Genomic DNA, 24,175 nt, shown 5'->3' on the forward strand with positions numbered 1-24,175 from the left:
CTGTAGGTTCTGCCCTCATAGAGTCTCAAATTTATCCCTTCATCCTGTGTCCGTTGCCACCACCCTGATCTGGGCCCTCCCTTCAAATCCAGATGCCTGTGACAGGCCCTTCAACAGTTTCCCTTTTTCCAGCCAACCTCCAGCTCATCCTACACAGAGCTGCCAGATTAATGTTCCTCAAAATAACACAGTTATCATACTAAAAAAATATGATATATTTGGGCAGCTAGGTGGCACAGTGGATAAAGTGCTGTGCCTGGAGTCAGGATGACTCATATTCATGAGTTCAAATTTGGTCTCAGAACCTACTAGCTGTGTGACCCTGGGCAAGTCACTTAATTCTATTTGCCTCAGTTTCCTCACCCATAAAATAAGCTGGAGAAGGAAATGGCAAACCACTCCAATCTCTTTGCCAAGAAAACCTCAAATGGGGTCACGAGTCAGACATGACTGAAAAATGATTGAACAAATGAATTATATATTTATGTTGATTAATTTCAGTATAATTGGTTTCCTTTACAATCCTCATTTATTTTTTGCCTTTTAAAGATGTGCTTCTGAGATCCATGGGCTTCCCTAGACTGCCCAAGGGGTCCAGAACATGAAAAAGATTAAGAACCTCCACTTTAGAGGAAGTCCTCCACATCCTCCATCTGATTGCCCCAGCTCACACTGATCTCTCCCCTCTAGTCCTTGAGCATTTATTCCCTGATACCCTAAAACATTCTACGTATTTCTAGTTGATTCCAATCCTGGCTATCTGCCAGTCCTATTAGCTAGGTGGCTTTGGACACATCACTTCATGTCTCTGAGTCCCCACCGCCTCCTCTTTCAAATAAAGAGTTAGATTACTTCTAAGATCCCTTCAACTTTAAAGCCTACAAATGCCCTCTGATCCCTGTGACTCTGGGCCTTCTCAATTGTTGGGCCTTCCCCCTGAGACTACTTCCAGTTATCACAAATATATCTTGTTTATACATATCTTGTTTATCCATACTGTGGTTTCCCCCATTAGACTGAGATCCCTAACAAGGACTGTTTGATTTTTGCCTTTCTTAAGATCCCCAACACTTGGCACGGTGTCTGGCAAATAGTAGGCATTTAATAAATGCTAGTTGACTGTCTTAAGTGTCCTCCAGTTGCTTCATGAGCACAAATCGAATCTTTCTGTCCAGATTATAAATACCTTAAGGACAGGGACCAGATTTCTTTTATTCCTACAACACCTCAAATAGGGTTGGGCCCACAAAAAGCACTCAGCAGCTACTGTGTAACTTAATCCCATGAGAGCAAAGGCAAGGAGCTAAGCACTGCACCTGGGATTTCCGTATCCGAAGATCTGCCGATGACCGCACCTCATCTTGCTCAATGTGCCTCTCCATGTCTGGAAATGGATCACAGAGTCAGCATTTCTGAGTTAAAGGGACCTCAGGGGCCATCCAGTGCAAGCCATCCCTGGAAAAACAGCTGCCTCTGCAACATGTAACAAGTAGGCATCCAGACTGTTCTGGAAGCCCCCAACTAGAAATTCCACACCTCCCAAGGCAGTCCATCCTGCTTCTGGATGACTCTCCTCAACAGGAACTTTTCTCTGACATCACGCTTAAGTATGCCTTTTTGAAACTTCCTCCCACTGTTCCTACTTCTTCCCTTGGTCTGGAAAGAGTAATTCTAATTGTTCTTCCACATCATAATACTTTCAAATCAGCTCTCATCCACACTCTCCCACCAAAAGTCTTATCCTCTCCACCCTAAACACGCCCAAGTTCTTTCATGCCACATGAAATCAAGGCCCTTCACCTCCCTAGCTGCCCCAATCTCCAGCTTATCAATGGCCTTCAAAAACCATGGAGAGCATTGTCCTCTGGATGTATTCTAACCAGGGTACTAGACAACAGAACCTCATCCCCCAACTGTCACTAGAATACAGGTGCTCCATAACCCAGCCCAGATCAGGTCATGTCCTCATCACCAGTGAAAAGTCATGTCATCTCCTAGAGCAACACCTCCCCAAATCCTTATCTGTCCCCATGCACCATGCCCACCATGATGCCCAAGTGACATGACTGTATGTGCCATAGAAGGGGATATGGGAAGTTATACGCAAAAGTGTCCCTAGGAAAGAAAGGCTGATGGGGAAGAGAAGAAGCAATTCCCAGAAAATACAGATCAACCAAGAGGCAGAAAAAAGGCAAGGTCCTGCTTGGCCAGGAAGGATAATGAGGAGGGAGACACAATCAGCTATGAACAGGGTTCCAACAGCAGGATAGGAAGTATTTAGAGATCAGGACAGCTCAAAGACAGTTTCTTTCTTACTCTTTAGCTTGTTCCGGACGCTGTTGGCCATTTTCTTTATCTCAGCCGTTAACTGTTCTAGGTCATCCTTTGTTTCTGAGGAAACAGAAGCAGAGAGAAAAAATTAGGGGGCAAGGAGATGTTTGTGGATATAAGCATCATGAGAGGAGAACTGGAGCTCTCAGTCCACCCAGGAGAACCTTCATGACAAGAGGTTCAGAGAGAGGACCTTAATAATCATCCATTCCTGCCTCCTCATTTTAGAGAGAAATAAACTAAAACCCAGAGAAAGGAAATGATTTGACCAAGGTCATGAACCAAGAAGAGATGATAGCACTCATGAGAGAACAACCAACCAATATGCACCAACCTAGCTCTATGTATGACTTTATTACCTTGGGCAGATCACATCCTTCCTCTGGGGCTGTTTCCTCCTCTGTAATTATGAAGGGGTTGGATTGGATGGACCCTAGGGTCTCCTCCATCTCTAAATCTAGGATCCCATTATCCCAGAATCTATAACAGTGTCATGAGCACTTTGGTTCAGAGGAAATAGAAGCCATGGTCCCTGGCCTTAAGGCTTCACAATCATTTCAGAAAGATAAGACATACATACTTGAAATAATTACAGATGATTTGTAATTGAGTACTAAAAACTGTCATTTTGACTGTGAACACCTTAGAAGTTCTGAGAAGGAAGAGTTCTACGAGAGCTGGTTTAGGAAAACTTCATGGAAAAAGTAGGATCGATTCGGTCCTCGGAGAGTGGCTCAGATTTGGACTGTCCTATGGGACAACAGTAACAAACTGGGGATAGGAGAGAGTAAGGGGAGATAAAAAAAAATCACAGAGGGTAAAGAGTTATGGGGATATAAGGGAGACACACACAGCAGGAGGCTCATCTGCCAGAAGCTGGACAGGTAGAAAAGGACCTAGAAAGGACCATGAGGTAGAAAGTGCTGTTAATGTAATCATTAATCCAGCGGCTCTCCTGTAGACAGCACCTGTTGCAAAGGGAGCTTGGCTTGACCAGGGGGAAAGAGACATCTCATGGTGAATCAGCTGTGGGTGAAAACTCACTTGGTTCTGGGATTGGTGCAGAAAGGATGACGCTGTAAAGTTTCTTAGCTCCTTCCACATTCTCAGCAATCTTGTCGATGTTGAGCCGGGTTTCCTCAATCTAAAAAGGGAGGTAGAAATACCCTTGTCATTGACAACACAATTACTGAACTCTTATTAGAGCTTCCTGCTGAGTCCACTCTCTTTTCCTGGCTTTGTTGAGGCAGAAATAATTAAATGCATCTTGGAAAGGCCAATTGAATATGCTTTCCAAGAGTGATGAGTCCAGAATCAATAGATAGTCCCTTGGATCTCCCTATTCATTGCCAGTGGAGCAGAATGATTTGGAAAAAGCAAAACTTTCACCTGGAATATTCAAGCTAGGATCAAGCAGACAGATCCAAAGGAAGGATAGAGCAGGGGTCTTTAACCTTAAGTAATGTCTAGACCCCTTGGGCAGTCTGTCTGGTGATGCCTATGGACTCCATCTCAGAATGTTTTTAAATAACTGGAGAAGGTGCTAAATTTAGTCAACGCTTAATGAAAAATAAAGATGTCCTTGTTTTTCCCATCCAAGTTCACAGACCCCCTGAAATCTTTCCAAGGATTCCTTGGGGATTAAGAACCTAGAAGTATCCAAGAAGATGAAGCCACAGGGAAGGATTTATCATCACTTCCAGAGGATCTGGTCTCGAATTCCAGCTCTGCCATTTATGGGCCAGATGTTCTCTCTGGGCCTCATTTTCCTCACCTGAAAAGTGAAGGGGTTAGACTGGATGACCTCTAGTCCATCATTCTATAGGCACCTGTAATTAAGCACCTACTCAGCCAGTGAGGCAACTGCTGATCCTGGGCATGTGTCAGAGATAATTGGCCTATGAACTGGAGGTCACATCTTGGAAATCATGCTCCTGTGGGCATGAACTGAATGATTATCTGGGCTCTGCACATTCCTAAACCTGATTGCACAAGTACAAGATCATAAAACAGTCACAGCAGCATTCTGTCCTGGGGATGGAGAGGGTCACAAGACAGTCCTGAGACTAACTGTCCAGCATACAGGAAGGATCTCTCTCTCTCTCTCTCTCACACACACACACACACACACACACACACAGACACATACACACACAGAAACACACACACACACACACACACACACACACTATATAGGAGCCCAACACTACACTCTTATGGAATTCAAAATCATGGTCATTATAAAGTGAAGATACAAGAAGAGGCCCAACCATCTCACTAATGGGCATATATCCCAAAATGGGGAAGATGGTAAGGACCCACATAGACCAAAATCTTCATAGCAGTACTTTTTGTAGCACAAACTAGAAACAAAGAGGGTGCCCATTTTATTGGGTAATAGCTGAACAAACTATGATATGTGAACACAATGAAATATTGCCTATAGATAAAATATATATTGCGTTCCAAAGTGAACAGAATAGAGTCAGGTCAGGAGTTGAAGTCAAAAAGACCTAGAATCAAATCCTACCTGAGAACCTTGATGAGTTTTGTGACCCTGGGCAACTGATGTAATCTCTAGGCCTCAGTTTCCTCAGCTGTAAAAAGAAGGGGTTGGACTGAATGACAATTCAGATCCCTTCCAGCTTCAAATCTACCACTTATGACAGATGATTTCAAGGGATTAAAAGACTCATGGGAAGACTTGTTGAACTGAACAGATTACAGATAATGACTATAATAATATAAATGAAAACAACACTGAAAGAGAAATTAATTCTGATTAACTATAATTGTCAGTATCGGCACCAGAGAACAATTGAGTAGCCACACACTGCTCTTGGTAGATGGGTGTGAGGATGAAGGGGAGGTGGGGGGGCGGGAGGCAAAGTGCCACATAAGGATAATAATTGCCAATATTTATATTGCATCCTCAGGTTTGCAAAGCACTTTATGTGTGACATCAAATCTGTTCCTCACAACAGCCCATGCTACAGAGGAGGAGACTTAACCTCAGTAAAATAGAGAGTGTGATAGCACCTACTGCTCTTGGGTTGTTATAAGGATAAAATGAGATATTATTTACAAGTACTTTGCAAACCTTAAAGCACTATATGTATGCTGTTATTGTTATATGATTTTGCTCAGTTACACGGGTAATGTGGGAGTCAGGATCAGGATGCAGGGGGTCTGACTCTCAGTGGAGCTCTCTAACCACTGGCCCACCTTGCTTCCTCTACAGATTAGGAAGGTGGCACACACTGTTGGATGTGTGCGCTGGCTGCATTGGTGGCTTTTGTATAACTGTTTTTTCTAAGTCAGAAGAGAAACATCAAAAGGTGCCAGGAGAGCTGCATCTGATGAGTGCAATGCAAAAACAAAACATCTCCCTAAAAAAAGGTTATATAAAATGGAGATGCTTGTACAACCACAGAGAAGGGCCCAACACTCCCAACTCCAAAAGGGTGGCTGGCTGCACCAGGCACTGAACCAAGGACCAGAAAAGAAATAAATGTGAAGAAAGAACAGCAACAACTTGGGGCTTAAGAAACCTACAGCCAATTTAAAGCACAAAGGCCTCCATCCCTTCCTCCTTTCCAGTGTGTGCCACACCCAGCTTTAAGAGCTTCCTCCTAACTCCCTACAAGGTCACCTGTAAAGTGATAGAAACCAAAAAGACTTAGGATTTGTCACTGCATTGGCCCATCAGCACACTGCAAGAGTATTTGCAGAGAAATGGCAGGGGCACTCATCAGGGATATTATCATGAGGATTTGCCTCTGGGTTACACTAGATGGACCCTGAGGCCCCTTCCAACTCTCTGAGTCTGTGAATGAAACTTCCACTTGGTTCCTTCCACCTATTCTCCATTATTTGGAAGATTTGTCTTTAAGACACTCTGGGTCCAAGAACTCATCCCCTGCCATCAAGACAGGGATGATTCTCTCCAGGCTGAGCTGGGCTACTCCAGTCAGTGCACCTTCTAGGCCCACACACAAAACCTTTCCAGGATGATCAAGCCTGCCAGTGCTCTCATCTTGTTGGCATGGTCTTTGAGGACCATCACCATGAATAGGCAAAGTATAACTTTAGTGGAGATGGAAATAAAGTCTAGTTTTCCTAACTCTCAAACTGACACCTAATCACTGAACCCCATCACTGCTAGACATAACCTTCAAGGGTCCACTGGGAACCCACCTCAGTTTCCCCCATGATTGAGGCCAGGAGTGTCCTCACTATCCAGAGATAACCTCTTAAGCTCCCTTCACTGCCTCCACTTTTCACAAAATCCCTAGCACTATCAACATTAAAAATGACATATTTTGGGTTATAATGAGATTGGAAGTCCTAGGTTGTACCTACCTAATGGATTATCTTTCTCAGAAAATCTCTAAAAAGTGTTTCCTATTCAGAATAATCCCCAGGCCTACAGGTTGACAACGACAGGCCGGAGGACAGTAAGCAAGCACTGGATTTGGAGTCAGACCTAGTTACCTGGCTGAGATCTTTCTAGTTGTGTAAGTCAGGGAAATTTCTTTCCCTCACTGAACTAAGGCTTCCTCCAGATCTAACTCTACTGAACCATGGAATTTTGGAGCTGGAAGGGCCTCCAGTGACCATCTAGTACAACACAGTACTTAGCACATAGTAGGTACTAATAAATGTTTGTTGACTGACTGGCCCCATGGGATGGTCTGCTTTATTGGACTGAAGTTTCTGGTACCTGTGTTTATATATACCAGCCACATGGTCATCGAGACTGAGCACTGAATTAAGCAAACTTTAGTCAACATTTGTTGAATGGAGGCAAATCAGCTTAATGTTTATAACCACTTGGTGAGTTTACAAGCCAATCCAACACTCCTTTAACTTCAAGGCCTTTCCCAATTTTGTAACTTTGCCAGTTTTGCAAAAGACTCTGTTGACAGCACTAGTTGCCCCCAATTGTCCAACACCTTGGTAGGACCCAGGGTGCCACTTGCATAAAGGTTCCAATTGTGTAAGTTATCTAAGTAGAGTTCTGCTATATGGAACAAACCATGCAGCTATATATGCTTGCCATATCAAAGATCTCAACAGTCTCTCAAGCTCTCTTGAGATAGCATGGGATGGTGATAAAAGCAATGAACTTATAGTCAGAAAATCTCAATTTGAATTCCACCTTTTACACTCAGTGGTAAAGTCACTTAAAAATCTCTGATCACAAAAACCTGGAAAGACTTCCATGAACTGATGCAAAGTGAAGTAAGCAGAACCAAGAAAACATCATACACAGTAACATGACTTAGCTATTCTCAGCAATATAATGATCCAAGACAATTTCAAATGACTTATTTCCAAAGAAACACATTGATTGCTTTTTGTAACAGAATGAACATACTGTTATATAAGCCCGTCTTCTATAGCGTAGATGAAAAATGCTATCCATCTTCAGAGAAAGAATTAATGAAGTCCGAATGCAGATTGAAGCATGCTTTTGTTTTTTACATTCTTTATTATTCTTGGGGTTTTGGTCTTTGTTTTCTTTTCAACATGGCTAATATCAAAATGACTGAACATGTATAACCAAAATGAAATTTGCCTTCTCAAGGAGGGAGAAAATCTGAAATGCAAATATTTTTTAAAATGAATGTTAAAAATATTTGTTTAGATATAATTGAGAAAAAAAATTAAAATTAAATGTTAATTTAAAAAACTCTCTGGGCCTCAGCTTCCTCATCTATACCATAAGGATAATAATAACTCTTCTCTCCCAGAGCTGCTGTGAAGATCAGCCTTTAGATGTCAGGTTTTATAATCATCCTTATCATTATCATTCATTTTAAAAGTTTGCTGGCATAAATATATAGGAATACAAGCCATTCCCCAATTGAGAAATGGTCAAAGGATATGAACAGGCAGTTTTCAGAGGAAGAAATTAAAGCTATCTATAGGCATATGAAAAAATGTTCTGGATCACTACTGACTAGAGAAATGCAAATCAAAACAACTCTTAGATACCACATCTCTCCTGTCAGATTGGCTAAAATAACAAAGCAGGAGGATGATAAATGCTGGAGAGGATGCGGGGAAATTGGAACATTGTTACATTGTTGGTGGAGTTGTGAGCTGATCCAGCCATTTTGGAGAGCAATTTGGAACTATGCCCAAAGGGCTATAAAAATGTTCATACCCTTTGACCCAGCAATACCACTTCTAGGGTTATATCCCAAAGAAATCACACAAGCAGGAAAAGGACCCATATGTACAAGGATATTTATAGCATCTCTTTTTGTGGTAGCCAAGAATTGGAAATCAAAGGGGTGCCCATCAATTGGGGAATGGCTGAACAAGCTGTGGTATATGAAGGTAATGGAATACTATTGTGCCATAAGAAATGGGGATGATACGGACTTCATAACAACCTGGAAAAACCTACACGACATAATGCTGAGTGAGCGGAGCAGAGCCAGGAGAACATTGTACACAACCACAGATATATGGATTCCGTGAGGACCAACCCTGACATACTTCGCTCTTCTCAGCAATGAAAGGTGCAAGGACAACTCCAGGGGACTCACGATGGAGAATGCTATCTTCATCCAGAGAAAGAACTGTGAAGTTTGAATACAGATTGAGGCGCACTACATGCTCGCCTTTTTTCTTCTCTTTTGTTTTTGTTTTTGGGTTTTTTGGTTTTTTTTTTTTGGTTCTGTCTCTTCTTTCTCATGATTCATTCCATTGGTCATAATTCTTCTCCACAACTTGACTAGTGTATAAATTAATTCAATGTGAAGTTATACATGGTAGATATATGAGATTCCATGCCATCTTGGGGGGTGAGGGGGGAGGGAGGGGAGAAAATCTGGAACTCAAAATTATGTAGAACTGTATGTGGTAAACTAAAAATAAATTTAAATTAAGAAAAAAAAGTTTGCTGGCATTACAATGACAGAATGTTAAAGCTGGAAAGGAACATACTATCACAGATAAGAAGAAAGCAAATAATAATCCCAAACTGGTTATACTGGGGAGAGTCTGAAAGAGAACTTGGGGCTCCTGACTCCAGCACTCCTTGTATCTCTATCTGCACCAGTCAGTCATCAGTCCATCAATAAAACACTTATTAAGAACCTACTATGTGCTGAGTGCTGGTGATAAAATATATATAATATATATTTGCACACATACTTATGTGTGTATATACATACATACATACATACATACATACATACATACAAAGACAGTCATTGCTCTTACCCTAAAGGAGCTTACAATCTGATTTGGGAAGACAACACCCAAAAGGGAGTTGAGAGGGAAGAGAAGGGGGAAGACAGCCAGGAGAGAAATGGGGAGCGATATGGCTCGCACCAACTGCCTCCAGTTACTACAAGAATCACTTTAACTCCATGCATCTGTAAAATATGGGGTAGCTAGGTGGATAGAGTGGAGGGCCTAGAGTAAGAAATACTTGAGTTCAAATTCAGCCTTGGACACTTACTAGCTATGGGACCCTGGGCAAGTCACTTAACCCTGTTTGCCTCAGTTTCCTCATCTGTAAAATGAGGTGGAGAAGGAAATGGCAAACCACTCCAGTCTCTTTGCCAATAAAACCCCAGATGGGGTCATAAAGAGTCAGACACAACTGAAATGACTGAACAACAAAAATCTGTAAAATAAGGAAGGTTTCATTCAATAGTCTCAAGGGTGCCAACCAACTCTAATTCTATGATCCTATGATCCCCCTGTGATCTTCAAAATTAAGTCTTTTTTTTTATTGGACCTTGATTTCATTGGTGTGGGGAGCCTCTGTTCCAGAGCAGAGCAACCTGCTCCCTAGCTGATCATCTTAGAGAGCTGCCTATACCCCCCCAGAGATTATAATTCTTGCCTAGGGTCAGTCAGATAGCCAGTATGAATCAGAGGTGGGACTTGAAGTTAGGTCTTCCTAACTCTGAAGCAAGCCTACTAGCCATGATGCCATGTTGCCTCTCTTCTTCTTCATCATCTTCGTCATCATCATCTCTTTCTTCTCATCTTTTTTTCTTTTTTTTTATAACTCTTAACAAAAGCCTTTACTCAAAAGGCAAAGAAAGTAATAATTACATAACACTCTGCCTGTAAATCTTCCCTTCTCACCTTTAAACTGGGAACTTCTTGAGGACAGGCACTATTTTTTGCCTTTCTTTGTATCCCCAACACAGCACAGTTGTTAGCACATAGTAGGCACTTAATAAATGCTAAGTGATTTTGATTTTCAATGAAGCTTAGGTAGACATGATCCTAGGAGAAGTCACTATCACTATCCTGTTTTGTTTTGTTTTGTTTTATATTTAAAGGTCTACAGACTTGCACAGAGAAACTAACTGATGGCTTTTTGTAACTAAATAAGCATACTGTTACATAAGCCCATCTTCTATAGCCTAGAAGAAAGCCTTATAATTATTAAACTACTTGATCTCCATCCAGACCAATTATTCCTGACCTTTCTTGGGAAGTGATCACAAGCCACTCTAGGAAGTCACTTAAGCAAAAGCAAGTCCCTCAGACTTCATTTTAATGTGTGCCCCACGGAACTAATTATAACACACACATTACACTAATCACTGCCCTCATCAAGATGGGCAAGAGTGGACCATTTCCAAAGACCTTGTCTCTGCCCTAAGGAGCTAATTAGGCAAGAGAATCTAATTAGGAAATGGAAGGAGGGTAAATTACTACTCAGGAGAGGAGGCAGGTTGCCCTTCAGTGAAACATAGAAGGCTTGCAAGAAGACCAGGAGAAAGTAGATGCTTCTTAGCCCACAGGGCAGGCTTCCCTTAGATTGCTCATTCTGCAATGGAGATGACCTTGGCTTCTCAAAGACTATGGCAGCCAAGCCCAAAGTCTTCCAGGTCCAACCTAAACTGTTTGGCAGTTATCCAAGGACCAACCTCATCAATTGCAAGAAGGCTCATCACCTGAATGTCAACCACCAGATGGGAAGGGGGGGGGGGGCCGGTGTCTTTATTTGGAGGAACTTTGGCCACAGCAACTCTCAGAGCTCAGTAACAAAGTCATCACAGAACCGTGAGCTGTGTCAATAGACAGAGCACCCCCAGGGATAAAAGCATCATTCAATGGAAAGAACACTAGGTTTGGAGTCAGGGGACCTGGGTTGAGATCCCAGTTTGTGCCACTTACTACCTGGATGACCTTGATGAAGACACTGCTTTATTGTGTGCTTTGGCCTCCTCATCTACGAAGGAATAGGACTGGACTCAATGACTTCCAAGGTGCCTTCTACATCCATATCTATAAACCCATGAAATCTCAGAACTGAAGTAAATCTATACAACAGATTGGAGTTAGGAGTGAAAAGCAAGGATAGAGCCACATGAGGAAAAAGTTTGGGTTTTTTATTTCTATTTCTCCAGATATCCATCCTTCAATAACACTGTCAACTATCCCACCATGGAGTCAGGACCCAACACATCCATGGAGTCAGAGCACAAAAGGATCCTAGGATTTACAGCTGGAAGGACCTAGGGACCACCATGTCCAATGCCCTCACTTCACAGAAGGGGTACTGAACTCAGGGAGAAAGCACTTAACAATAATCCACATCTGGCTCACAAGACAACAGCCCTGTAGGTACAAAGGCAGAAGTCATCAAAGCCAAGACTTGAACCCAGGCCCCCCTACTCCAAATACATCACTGTTTCCATTACCCTGTGCTACCTCTCACAGCAACTCATTTTTCAGATTCTTTGCACGTTCCCTTCTTCCAAGAAGCCCTACTCTCCAAGGGGAGTTTCCAAATCAAGTCCTCTTTAGTTCCACATTATACTTGCTTGGGGAAAATGGAACACAGGTGAGGAAGCACAGCACAGTGAATGGAGAGCCAGCCTCAGATGGAAGAAGACCTTCAAGTGCAGCCTTTGGAACATCCTGGCTATGTGACCCTGGGCCAGTCACTCATCCTCTCATTGTCCCCAAGCAATACTCCAATCCTAAAAGTTACAGGGGCAACTGTGTGGCTCACTGGCTAGAGCACTGTGCCTGGAGTCAGGAAGACCTGAGTTCAAATAACAGCCTCAGACACTTACTAGCTATGTAATACTGAACAAGTCACTTAACCCCTTTTGCCTCACTTTCCTCATCTGGAAAATGAGCTGGAGAAGGAAATGGCAAACCGCCTCAATATCTCTGCCAAGAAAACTCCAAATGGGGGGCTGAAATGACTGAATAATAACAACGATAAAAGTTACAGAGCAGATGTTGACATGCATTGGTAGAGGGAGCTTCAGAGTTCTGTATCACTGGAATCACAGTGAAGCGGGGGAGGGGGGACAGAGGTGGGGGGAGGTGAAAAAGAGGCTTCCTCTGGGAATCAAGGATAAGAAGGTCAGTGCAGGTAAGCCATGCCATTGCGTCAACTCCAATCCCATCTGTCTGAAGCTGACGGGCCTGAAAAATGAGAAGCAGAATAAGAGACAGCAGCACAGACAGCCATCGTTTCCAAAGGAATTTTAAACAATGTAAATTAATCATCACGGTGAGGAGACCGAAAGAACCTACAAACTACCTTAGTCAGCAAATGTCTGATCTCACTGCCAATCAGTCACTCTGTCTACTCAACAAGTGTTGGTTAAGTATTTACTACATTCCAGGCACAGTCCTAAGTGCTAGGGCTACCAAAAAAAAAGCTCTCTATCGCGAAATGCTTACATTCTAATGGGGGAGACAATGTGTAATACATACAATACACATACTTGTATATGATACATATAACACATATACATGTGTAATACATATATACATATCATTTAGGTACATACCATATGTGTGTATATATGTATATATACACACATATATACACACATACACACACACACACATATATATATATACATATATATCTGATGAAAAGTTATCAAAGGGAAGGCTCTAGAAGTTGAGCAACTAGGAAAGGCAGAATGTGGGATCTGAAGCAGAGCTATATGGCAGCTAAGAACAAACTAATTTAGAATACAAAGTCATTTATCAAATCTTATTAAAAACAATGGTGGAAAATTGTAAGCAGTGTTGCCTTAAAAGACAATGAGAAGCAATAAAGAGGAAAACAAGTTCACAGAAGCTTGATGAGAGACCCAGTAAAGTCAGAACATCCTGAGTGACTGTGGGAATGAAACTGGAAAGAGGACAACAAGCAAACAAAAAAGGGAAAAGATCTGTCAAGACTCCTATAGCAAATCATTTTCTCAACTAACGGCCAGAGAAGTCACCACATTTGAATTCTTACAACATAGTCCATGTGCTGCCATGAGGAAACATTAAGTATACTAAACTATTAAGTACACTAAAGAAAACAAAAATTAGATCAAGTATATGCAGAGTAGGTCCAAGCTAAAAGTGACAAAAGCTTGAGGTCATCGATGGCAGAACCAGGAAGATAACTGTAAGAGAAGATACCCAACACCTAGAAAGAAATCACAGACCTTAGTAAGAAAAAATAACCAACAAAATAACAATAACTACCAGAATGCCTATTTTCCTATCTCTACAAAATCCATATGAGAATAAACCTCTGTACACACTGAAGATATGAAAAGGGAATAGGATCACTTTCACAAATGATATTATACATCAGACCACATCTTTGGGGTTAAACAACTGACTAAAAAGTAAGGAGAATCTATGATCCCCTTTATTTGCTATTTGTTTGCCACAAAAAAAAATTTTTTTAATTGTAGAGAGCAAGATACTACCATAAGGTATCTCCTCACGCATATATTAAAACTATTCAAGATTCTTAAAAAGAGGAGACGACAGGCGGAGCCAAGATGGTGACTGGAAAGCAGGGATTTGCCTAGGGCTCTCCCCCAGGACCCTCCAAACACCAATTAAAAAATGGCTCTGAACAAATTCTAGAACCCATGAAATAGCAGAGGGAAGCACGGCTCCAGCCCAGGAAAGCCTGGATGGTCACTGGGTAAGGTCTATTGCACGGAGCTGGGAGCAGAGCCCAGGGTGGGCTGCGCCCAAACCAACCAGACCGGGAGCCGGGCAGAACAGGCCCTAGCGCCCTGAATCAGTGAGCTGTGGCAGTTACCAGACTTCTCAACCCACAAACACCAAAGACAACAGAGAAGGTTAGTGGGAAAAGCTGCGGGGGACAGAGTGAAAGGAGTTTGAGGTTCAGCCACCACTCTGGGGGTAGCGGGGGTGGTGCAGCTACAGAACTATAGCTGCAGCTGCTTCCAGCCCCAGGCCCACCTGGTGGGAGGAATTAAATGCAGAGCCTGCTTAAGATCTGAGTCCAGTCTGGGTTGGCAGTTCTTAGGGGAGAAGGAGCGCTGGTGTGGCAGAGCTTGCTGTGTAGAAATAGCTCTAAAAACAACAGCATAGCCCCTCAAGCTTAGAACACAGTATTCTTTACTCTAGAAGCAGTCATACCCTGACAAAAAACTCAAGGGTCAAGTAGTTGGCTGGGAACATGAACAGGCAGTGAAAACAGACTCAGATTCAGACTCAGACTTTGGAATCTTTCTTTGGTGACAAAGAAGACCAAAACATACAGCCAGAAAAAGTCAACAAAGTCAAAGAGCCTACATCAAAAGCCTCCAAGAGCTCAAAAAGGATTTGAAAAAAAAAGTTAGAGAGGTAGAGGAAAAATTAGGAAGAGAAGTGAGAGTGATGCGAGAAAACCATGAAAAACAAGTCAATGACTTGCTAAAGGAGACCCCAAAAAATACTGAAGAAAACAACACCTTAAAAAAATAGAATAACTCAAAGGGAAAAAGAGCTCCAAAAAAGCCAATGGGGAGAAGAATGCCTCAGAATTAGCCAAATGGAAAAGGAGGTCCAAAAGACCACGGAAGAAAATACTACCTTGAAAATGAGATTGGAGAAAGTGGAAGCTAGTGACTTTATGAGAAATCAAGATATTATAAAACAGAACCAAAGGAATGAAAAAGTGGAAGACAATGTGAAATATCTCATTGGAAAAACCACTGACCTGGAAAATAGATCCAGGAGAGATAATTTAAAAATTATTGGACTACCTGAAAGCCATGATCAAAAAAATAGTCTAGATATTATCTTTCAAGAAATTATCAAGGAGAACTGCCCTGATATTCTAGAGCCAGAGGGGAAAACAGAAATTGAAAGAATCCACAGATTACCTCCTGAAAAAGATCCCAGAAAGAAAGCTCCTAGGAATATTGTCACCAAATTCCAGAGCTCCCAGATCAAGGAGAAAATACTGCAAGCAGCCAGAAAGAAACAATTTTGAGTATTCTGGAAACACAATCAGATCTAGCAGCTTCTACATTAAGGGATCAAAGGGCTTGGAATATGATATTCCAGAGGTCAATGGAGCTAGGATTAAAACCCAGAATCACCTACCCAGCAAAACTGAGTATCATGCTCCAAGGCAAAATATGGATTTTCAATAACATAGAGGACTTTCAAGCTTTCTCAGCAAAAAGACCAGAGCTGAATAGAAAATTTGACTTTCAAACACAAAAATCAAGAGAAGCATGGAAAGGATTATATATCCAGTGTGTGTCTGAGGCCAGGTTGGCACACAGGTCTTCTTGACTCTATGACTAACTATTGACCTGATATGTCCCTCTGCCTTGAAGTGTTTTATATGAGAAGATTTTCCTGATGCTCAAATTTACTCCCTTTAGCCCCACTTCAGTGTCTTGGGAAAAATAAAATTCTAAAATGCATTACATACTTTCCTATCTTCTCTTTTCAAAATTGTTTTTATTATGAACTTAAACATCATTGATAAACTCAAACATTTATTTCAATATGCAAAGAATGTAAAAGAACAAAAAAAAATGCAACACAAAAACATGTATAGATGTTACAGGAAAAATATTTTGAAAAAGATGATTGTAGCACTTTGACAATGAATTTTAGCACCAAGGACTGCAGTGTTCTAGGGCCTGATGCAAAACAGCACAAATGTCATTCACAAACAAGCATTTGAAGGATTCCACCATGCACAGGAAACTCCTCTTCCACTCGAATTGTGCTTTGGCCGTAACAGTGGCAAACAACTCTGGCGAGTATCCATCTCCCTGATACAGATCACCTGATGTTTATGATGAAACATTGAACAAGGTTATTTCTGAAAAACGTAGTATCTCAAAAAATACTGAATTATTTTGTTGTATGTTTGGAATGTACTTTGTTGAAAAAGAACCTTTAAGGAGACATTTTGATTTGCCATAAAATGCTTTTACATGATCAAAAAATAATAATTTGAGTGGTATCTTATATTTTCCCCATCTTTCAATAGATTATGTAATGGTTAAAAAAAAAGAGGAAACAACAGAGACAACCTTCTGTTTATTATCAAATAAGCCATGAAACATAGATATGCTTGCTAAATGTGTTTGCCACTGTCATGGAGCATTTCCATAGCATACAAATGGAAGATGTATAAGGTCATCCAGGTGCTCCTGCTTGTGGATGATATTGTGTGGATTGCATCAAGACCAGAAAACATTGCTTAGCCTCCTAAATTCAATCCACAGTCACAGAAAGAACTCAAGCCTAACTATCCAGCCAAGAAAAATCAAGTGGATGAAGAATGCCCATGGTCCATACTTGTTCAGTCGCTTTCAGTTGTATATGACTCTTTGTGGGGTTTTCTTGACAGAGATGCTGCAGTGGTTTGCCATTTCCTTCTCCAGCTCATTTTACAGATGAAGAAATTGAGGCAAACAGAGTTAAGCAACTTGCCCGGGGTTACATAGCTAGTTAGTGTCTGAGGCTAGATTTGAACTCAGGAAAATGAGTCTTCCAGAATCCAGGCCCAGCACATTGTACCACATAGCTGCCATAATCCAGATTATGAAATGCAATTGGATGGGCTCTGCAAAGAGGTAAAGATTCATCTAGCTATCTATCTATATACATATATGTATATGCATGTATGTATACATATACATATACATATATATTCATTCACTGCTCATGGGCAGTGAACTTGGCCCAGAATTGAATAAGAAGATGAAAGTGAACTGCATTGAATTTAAGAAAATGCAAAATGTTTTTAATGATCCAGTCTTCTCCCTGAAACAAAGGTTCATCTTTCCAATGTGTTATTCAGTCATTTCAGTTATGTCTGATTCTTCATGACCCCTTCTGGGTGTTCTTGGCAGAGATACTGGAATGGGTTGCCATTTTCTTCTCTGGCTCATTTTACAGATGAGGAAACTGAGGCAAACAGGGTTAAATGACTTGCCCAAGGTCACACAGCTAGTAAGACCTAGCAGCCATAAAATGCTGCACAGTTTCAGAAGAATTAAAGCTGTGAGTCAATCAAAGAACAATGCAGAAAGTGAATAGGCTGAAACAAACTGCCCATAAAAGAACTGGGCAGAACAAGAGGTGTAAAAGAGTTCACCAAACTGATGTATGCCTGGGGAAAGGAAGGAAGCTAGTCATATAGCCAAAGCAAGGGATAAGCAATGGCTATGGGCCACGTGTTCTGCTGGTATCCATGTGATGTCACAAGACCTAGAGGAACATCCGCAGCAGACTCGAAGAGAAGACTTTCTAGCATTGCATAGGATGAAAAGATGAGGATGGGCTGCAATATGCTGGGAATATTCCCAGCTGTGAGTCCATGAACCCATCCAAGGATCCATCATTCCACCTACATCTGGAGCTGACGGTCTCACAAGGTGAGCCTGGGATCTGACTGTTAAGCATTCACCTTATCTCACTCAGTCTCAGACCCACCATGCCACCTCCAGGTCATCTCCAGGCCATAAGCAGTCACCCATCATTCCAACTCTAGCTCAGAGAACAGTAAGCAAACCAACCCTACCAGTCAACATTCATTATGACTTCCTGTCCAAAACTTTTTTCCCTGGCCACCACTTATCTCAAGGTGCTGCCTTTCCCTATTGGATTGTAAGCTATTTGAGGGTAGGAATGGTCTTCCTTGTTTGTACTTGTCTCCTCAGAGCTTAGCACACTACCTGGCACAAAGGAAGCACTTAATAAATGCTTTTCATTCAGTAATTTATTCAAGTATGTAGAAGGCCACATGTTTAGTGCTGGTGTTTCCACTCTACGTCTCTGGAGAAGGGGCAAAAAAACGCTCAGCCTCACTGTGTGATACTGGACAGCAAACAAACACCATTCAAAGAATCACAAAATCTCTGAGGTGGAAAAGATAATCTTGTCCAACACAAACAGAACCAAAAATTCACTCTACCACACCCCCAACAAGTGGTCATGTGGCCCTTGCTCAAGACAACCCTCCTGAGGCAGCCCATCCCACTCTATATCTCTGGTTCTTAGCACAGTGCCTGGCATACAGTAAGCACTTAATAAATGCTTGCTGACTATGGGATGGCTAATTATTAGGAAGTTTTCCTCATATCAAGTATAAATTTGCCCTTTTTTCCCAACTTCTACCCTTCGCTCCTAGTTCTGCCACTGGAAAAACCCTATCACAATTCTGGGTTTCAATTTCCTCACCTAGAAAATGAAAGGGTTGGTTTGTGGCCTGGGCTGGCCGAGTATAGAGCCAAACAAGCTCTTCTTCCTGGGCCCTTGGGCATGGCCACAGAGTTCAGATGCTATCTCTTCCGTTCCTCTAGCTTGCTTCCAAGAAGGGATCCAAGTCAGAAGGAGCATTAGACTTCCTTGTCGGGCAGCTGCCATTGGCACCACACCAGATGTCCCTGGCCCAGACACACCAGAAGACACATCACTCAACCAGGTTTCTTGGACCTTCTTAATCATTCTGTCGAAAGAATGCAATTACTTGGACTCCTTCATTCTTAGCCCAATAAAAGTCCCCCTGTCTCCCTGTCTTTATTTCACACAGCTTACAATGCTTTAAGATTTACGTAACAATTTTTTTTTTTAGCACCAGTAACTAAAGTGGTAATGAGTAGTGTTTTTCCCCTTTTACAAATGAAGAGTCTAAGAACCAGATACGAATTATTTTGTGAGGGCCAGCTAAGTGAGCACAACCATGACAAGGCCAAGACCACAGGAGGCAAAATCTCAAACTAGAATCGACCTCATAGGCCCTCTAGGCCCCTGCCCCCCATTTGATAGATGAGGAAACTGAGGCCCAAGGAAAGTAAGTAGCCTGCCCAAAGTTCACACAGGTAAGCCTCAGAGGCAGAAAGTGAATCCAGGCTCTCTCATTCCAGAGCCATAATCTTTCCATTACACTAAGCGCTCCCCCTCAAACCCAGGCTCCTAAGTCTTCACCTAGTGTTCTTTCCACTACTTTACAATGGATTTAATTCAACAGCTGGACTTCTAAGTTACATTAATTTCAGGATGCTTGCTTTTCATTAGCTATCTGAAAATCACTATACTAATAAAGGCCTTTTTGCACTTCAAATATAGAAATTATTTTTTAAAATTCTTGTAGATTTCTCAATGAATGCAGTTGCCTGAGGATAGGATCTGTGTTTTTATTAGCCTGGGCAGACTTAGAGTAGCCAAGATTCCCCTAGTTTTCCCACCCCCACCCTAACAGGAAAAAGCCCAGGCACCAATTCTCCTCCACCTAGAGCAGCAATCAAATCAATGCCTGAACAAACAATCTTGGGTGACTGATTGGAGCTAGGTCAGAAAACAAGTTTTATCTCAGGAGCACCTCCAGTGATAAGCAAAGCCTGGGGAATCTGCTCCACTATAGCCTGGGAGCCATATCAAAGGGGGACCTTTACTCAGAGACTGGTGGTGGGGAAACACCTCATTTCCTGGGGTTTTACAACCTTCTCTGGAATGTGCTTGACCCCATTATTATGGAGATTTCTAGTTTACAAGCAAAAAAGATAAAGGACAAGTTCACTGTGTGCCCTCAGGCAGGTCTATCCAGAGATATCACATTCATATACCTAGACTGAAAGGGCTGGTTGGGGAATCTTCGGCCTTCAGGCCACATGTGGCCTTCTAGGTCCCTAAGTGCAGTCTTTTGACTGAATCCAGATTTTACAGAACAAATTTTGACTGAATTAGTCAAAAAGCCACATTTAAGGATCTAAAATTCGTTCTGTAAAATCTGGATTCAGTCAAAAGGCCACACCTGGTACAGAACGGGAAGAAGCAGTTAGCAGTTAATCAAGAACAAGGTCAGATGAGGGCTGCAGAGGTAGAAAAGGTAATGAAGAGAAGCAGGTACAGTCCTGGAGTCTCAGTTTGGTGCTAAAAGAGCCCCTTTAAGGTGCCACAGAAATACCAGTTATAAGAGACTGCAGTAGTTGTTGTCTGTCCTTCATTCTCCAAGAGGACCAATGACATCAGGAAGAGGATGTCTTGACTTGCAGGTGAATTAGATTTAAGTGAGGCCAAGCTGTGCAGAGTTATCAGTCTCACCCTCTCCTCCAGAGTCAATAGAGTCCAGTGGCAAGACACAGGATGCAATACGAGACCTTGGCCTTTTTAAGCTAAGTCTTTCCCAGGTCTCAGTTTGTCTGAGGCAACACCCACTTAGCAGTTAAAGGCTAGGTAAGAATTGAGGTAAAAAACGGCCTAGTTTGCTTTCATGGACAAATCAATCAGAGAGGGGAAGACCCTCAGAGTTTCTGGCTAGAATAGAAACAACTGGTATTTACACTCACTCTGAGCCATCGAAACCCAAACAATGAGCAAGTGCGGCTATATAGGCCTCAGTTTTAAGAAGGTTTTCATTCAAGAAAGACAAGTTGTGGCGAAAGAAGAATAGTGATAATGATGCAGAAAAAAAGAAGAAAAGTACCAATAAAACATGTTTAAAATACAGAGAAGAGAGGAGAAGGAAGTTCAGAAGGGGACGCAAATAAGCAGGTTAGTGTTGGTACTATCATGTTAAATATAAAATGTTCTTTTAAAAAACAAGCTATACATAACTTGCAGTTTCAAGTTGATTTGTGATCTCATCAATTCAGGAGATCCCTCCAGCAGACTGAAGCTTTTTCACAATCCTCTTTTTCTGTTCTTTGTATGTGGAAACGTTTGTTGGTGCTGGTTAAGTTCATAATTTTAAAAAGAAACTTTCAAAAATATATATAAGTAGCATGGGAAGTCTTGGAGCTCTGGATCTCATGGAGTGGCTCTTTATTTGCCAATACCTCTACCTGTGGATGCTCCAAGATCATCACTAAATAATATTAAAAATAATAAAAATGATAGCTAACATTTACATAATAGCTAACATGTGCCAGGTACTATGCTAGGCACTTTACAATTATTATCTCATTTAATCCTCACAACGACCCTGGGAGATGGGTACTGTTATTATCCCCATTTTACTATCTCCCAAATGAGGAGACTGAGGCAAACAGAGGCCAAGTGACTTTCCCAGGGTCATTCCCAGATAGTAAGTGTGTAAGGCTGGAATTGAACTCAGATCTTCCTGACACCAGGCCTGGCATTCTATCCACTGAGCCTCCTAGCTGCCCTCCCAAGAGAAAGCCCAGGACAAGGCACAGATGAGAGTTAGTTTTTTGGGTTTGTTTTTTTTTTTTGTGGCTATAGAACAGAAACGGCTCCATACTCATGCTTATCAGGAGATAAAGGCTGATGTTGCAAAAAAACCCAGAAAGATGGCTGATAAGGAGATGGCTTAAGACGAGAGATAAGAACTGACTGACCAGGGCAAAATGGGCAAAAATGTCGTTACCAGTAAAAAGACACTAGGATAACTTAGAACGTAACCTTCCTGAAGGCAAAGACTGATCCAATTTGGATCTCTGCATCTTCACACGGAAATTCTGGCTGAATTAAAAGACCTCACATTTCTCCCAAAGGCACCTTCTCAACTCCTCTCCCTGTCAGTAGTGAGGCGTTTCCCTCCCCACTGCACAGGTCTAAGACATCAACGATTTCAGAGAACACAAGTTGACTTCTTCCAGTCCTTGCTGGGTCTCCCCTTCTAGGTAGTTATCTTACTGAGTTGCTTCAGCCAGAGCTGCTCTGACCAAGGGAAAGGAAGGAATCCCTGAAGTCATCCTACTCGGCTTCCCTCATCAGCCCACACACATGTTAGATTTGTGTCTAAAACTCTTCCCTACTGCAAGAAACTGGCAGGACCAATAACAGGCCCAGTTCTACCCAAGAGACAGCAGAGAAGGAAAACCTCTTACATACACATGTACGACAGAAAGCTAACCCGATCACCTCAGGATGGGAATAAAACATCCTCTCTCTCTGTGCTTCAGAACAAGAAGTCTCTAATGAAAAAACTACAGAAACATTTGCCAACAGAGGGTCTGAAAAAAGGAATGATTGCATACCAGCTCACATTCCTGTAGCTCTCAAAATATTTTCCCTCTACTAACACAGGAAGACAGCCACGGCCAAAGGATTATCATCACTATTACCCCCACTTCACAGATGAGAAAACTGAGGCCAAAGACAAACAACATGACTCGTCTGGAGCCAGACTCGAACCGAAATCTTCTCTACCAGTCTGACTGCCTACCTCTGAAAAGAATTCATCCATGAAGGCCGTGTTGTCAATGGCGATCTCCACTTCATCATCAGCATCATCTTCTGTTAACTGCTTCTAAAAGAGAGAATAAGGTACAGAATGAGAAACCAAGGGTCCCATTGGTCTGGCTCCAAGCAGCACCGACTTTACACCCTGGCTACCAGTTGTCTCTATGAGGACATAGACATCCTCATGTTCAGAGGTAGAGGAAATGAGACTGTATTGTTCCCTGCAGGGATTTCCATATTTGCAGTGAAAACAAGGCAAATTCTCCCTACAGCCTCGGAAGATTTCAGTTCTGCTAATCTCGTCCACTTCCTATGCAGAAAGTCACAAAGAATGAACCTGTCCCCAAGAAGTATTTCAAAGCCTCTTTATACTTATTCTGTACATGCTTATCAATGTTTTCTTTCCTCTGTAAGAATTTAAGCTCCTAGAGAAAAAGGACTGCTTCATGCTTCGTATTTGTGTCCCAAGCACATAGTCCAATGTATGGCACATACTAGGTGCCTAATAAATGCTTATTGATTTATTAATATCATCCTGGACTTAGCACCTGGTCATATATTCCTACAGACTCTCTGACCAGGAATGCAATTACTTTGCATACTCCTACCCTCTTCTCACACACACACACACACACACACACACGTTGAGCTACCAATCACATAACAAAATCACAGAATTAGAAGGAATATGAGAAATCATCTAGCCCAACCCATCCCTGAACAGGTATGCCCTCTATACCAACCCTAACAAGAGTTCATTCATCCTCTGGTTTAAAAAAATCTCCAATGATGGGGAACCCACTGCTTTCCAAGGAAACCCTTGGTAGACTGACTAGGGAGTCAGAAGATCTAGGTTCAAATCTGCTACTTAGTACCTGTACACTTGGCAAGCCACTAAACATTTCTATAATTTAACATCCTCAACTCTAAAATGGCAATGGGGGAGGCCAGGTTTAGACAATCTCTGAGGCCTCTCCCAGCTCCAGATCCTAGGATCCTATATTGAACTGAAATCTACGTCTCTGTAACTTCTATGCATTGTACCTAGTTCTAACCTCTGGGGCCAAACAGAACACTTCCAATCCCTCTTTCATATGAAAACCTTTCAAATACTTAAATCTGGCTATCATGGCTCCCCTGAATCTACTCTCCTCCATACAAGCTGACTTGGGGGGCCACATTCCTGTTTCTGCCCTTAGCCCAATAATTTACAGGGCCAAGGTCTCCTAGACTGAAGGAGGACTGTTCTGATGAACAAAGAATGTGCTTCCATTCCTCCCAGTCTATGGTGGAGCTTAAGACAGTCTCTAAAACCCAGAGAATTCCCTTGGGGCACTTCTTTCAGCACCTCGATCAGGGACAATCAGGAAATCAAGGCCTAACTTAGCCATCTAGTACCAGGTAT

At 42.0% G+C, this 24,175-nt stretch overlaps 1 protein-coding gene across 2 annotated transcripts in view; it reads right to left on the reverse strand.

Annotated features, from left to right (window-relative positions):
• The window catches only part of STX3 (syntaxin 3), a 56,762-nt gene that overhangs the window by 13,102 nt on the left and 19,485 nt on the right, over window positions 1–24,175 (reverse strand). For both annotated transcript variants that reach the window (XM_036762228.1, XM_036762227.1), the window contains exons 2-5: window positions 22,754–22,837; window positions 3,376–3,475; window positions 2,317–2,391; window positions 1,317–1,384 (exon numbers count right to left, since the gene is read on the reverse strand). In XM_036762228.1, coding sequence (XP_036618123.1) covers window positions 1,317–1,384; window positions 2,317–2,391; window positions 3,376–3,475; window positions 22,754–22,837 — 327 coding nt within the window. The remainder of the gene's footprint in view (window positions 1–1,316; window positions 1,385–2,316; window positions 2,392–3,375; window positions 3,476–22,753; window positions 22,838–24,175) is intronic.

This window comes from Trichosurus vulpecula, chromosome 6 (genome assembly GCF_011100635.1).
Source record: "Trichosurus vulpecula isolate mTriVul1 chromosome 6, mTriVul1.pri, whole genome shotgun sequence".
Lineage (NCBI taxonomy): Eukaryota > Metazoa > Chordata > Mammalia > Diprotodontia > Phalangeridae > Trichosurus > Trichosurus vulpecula.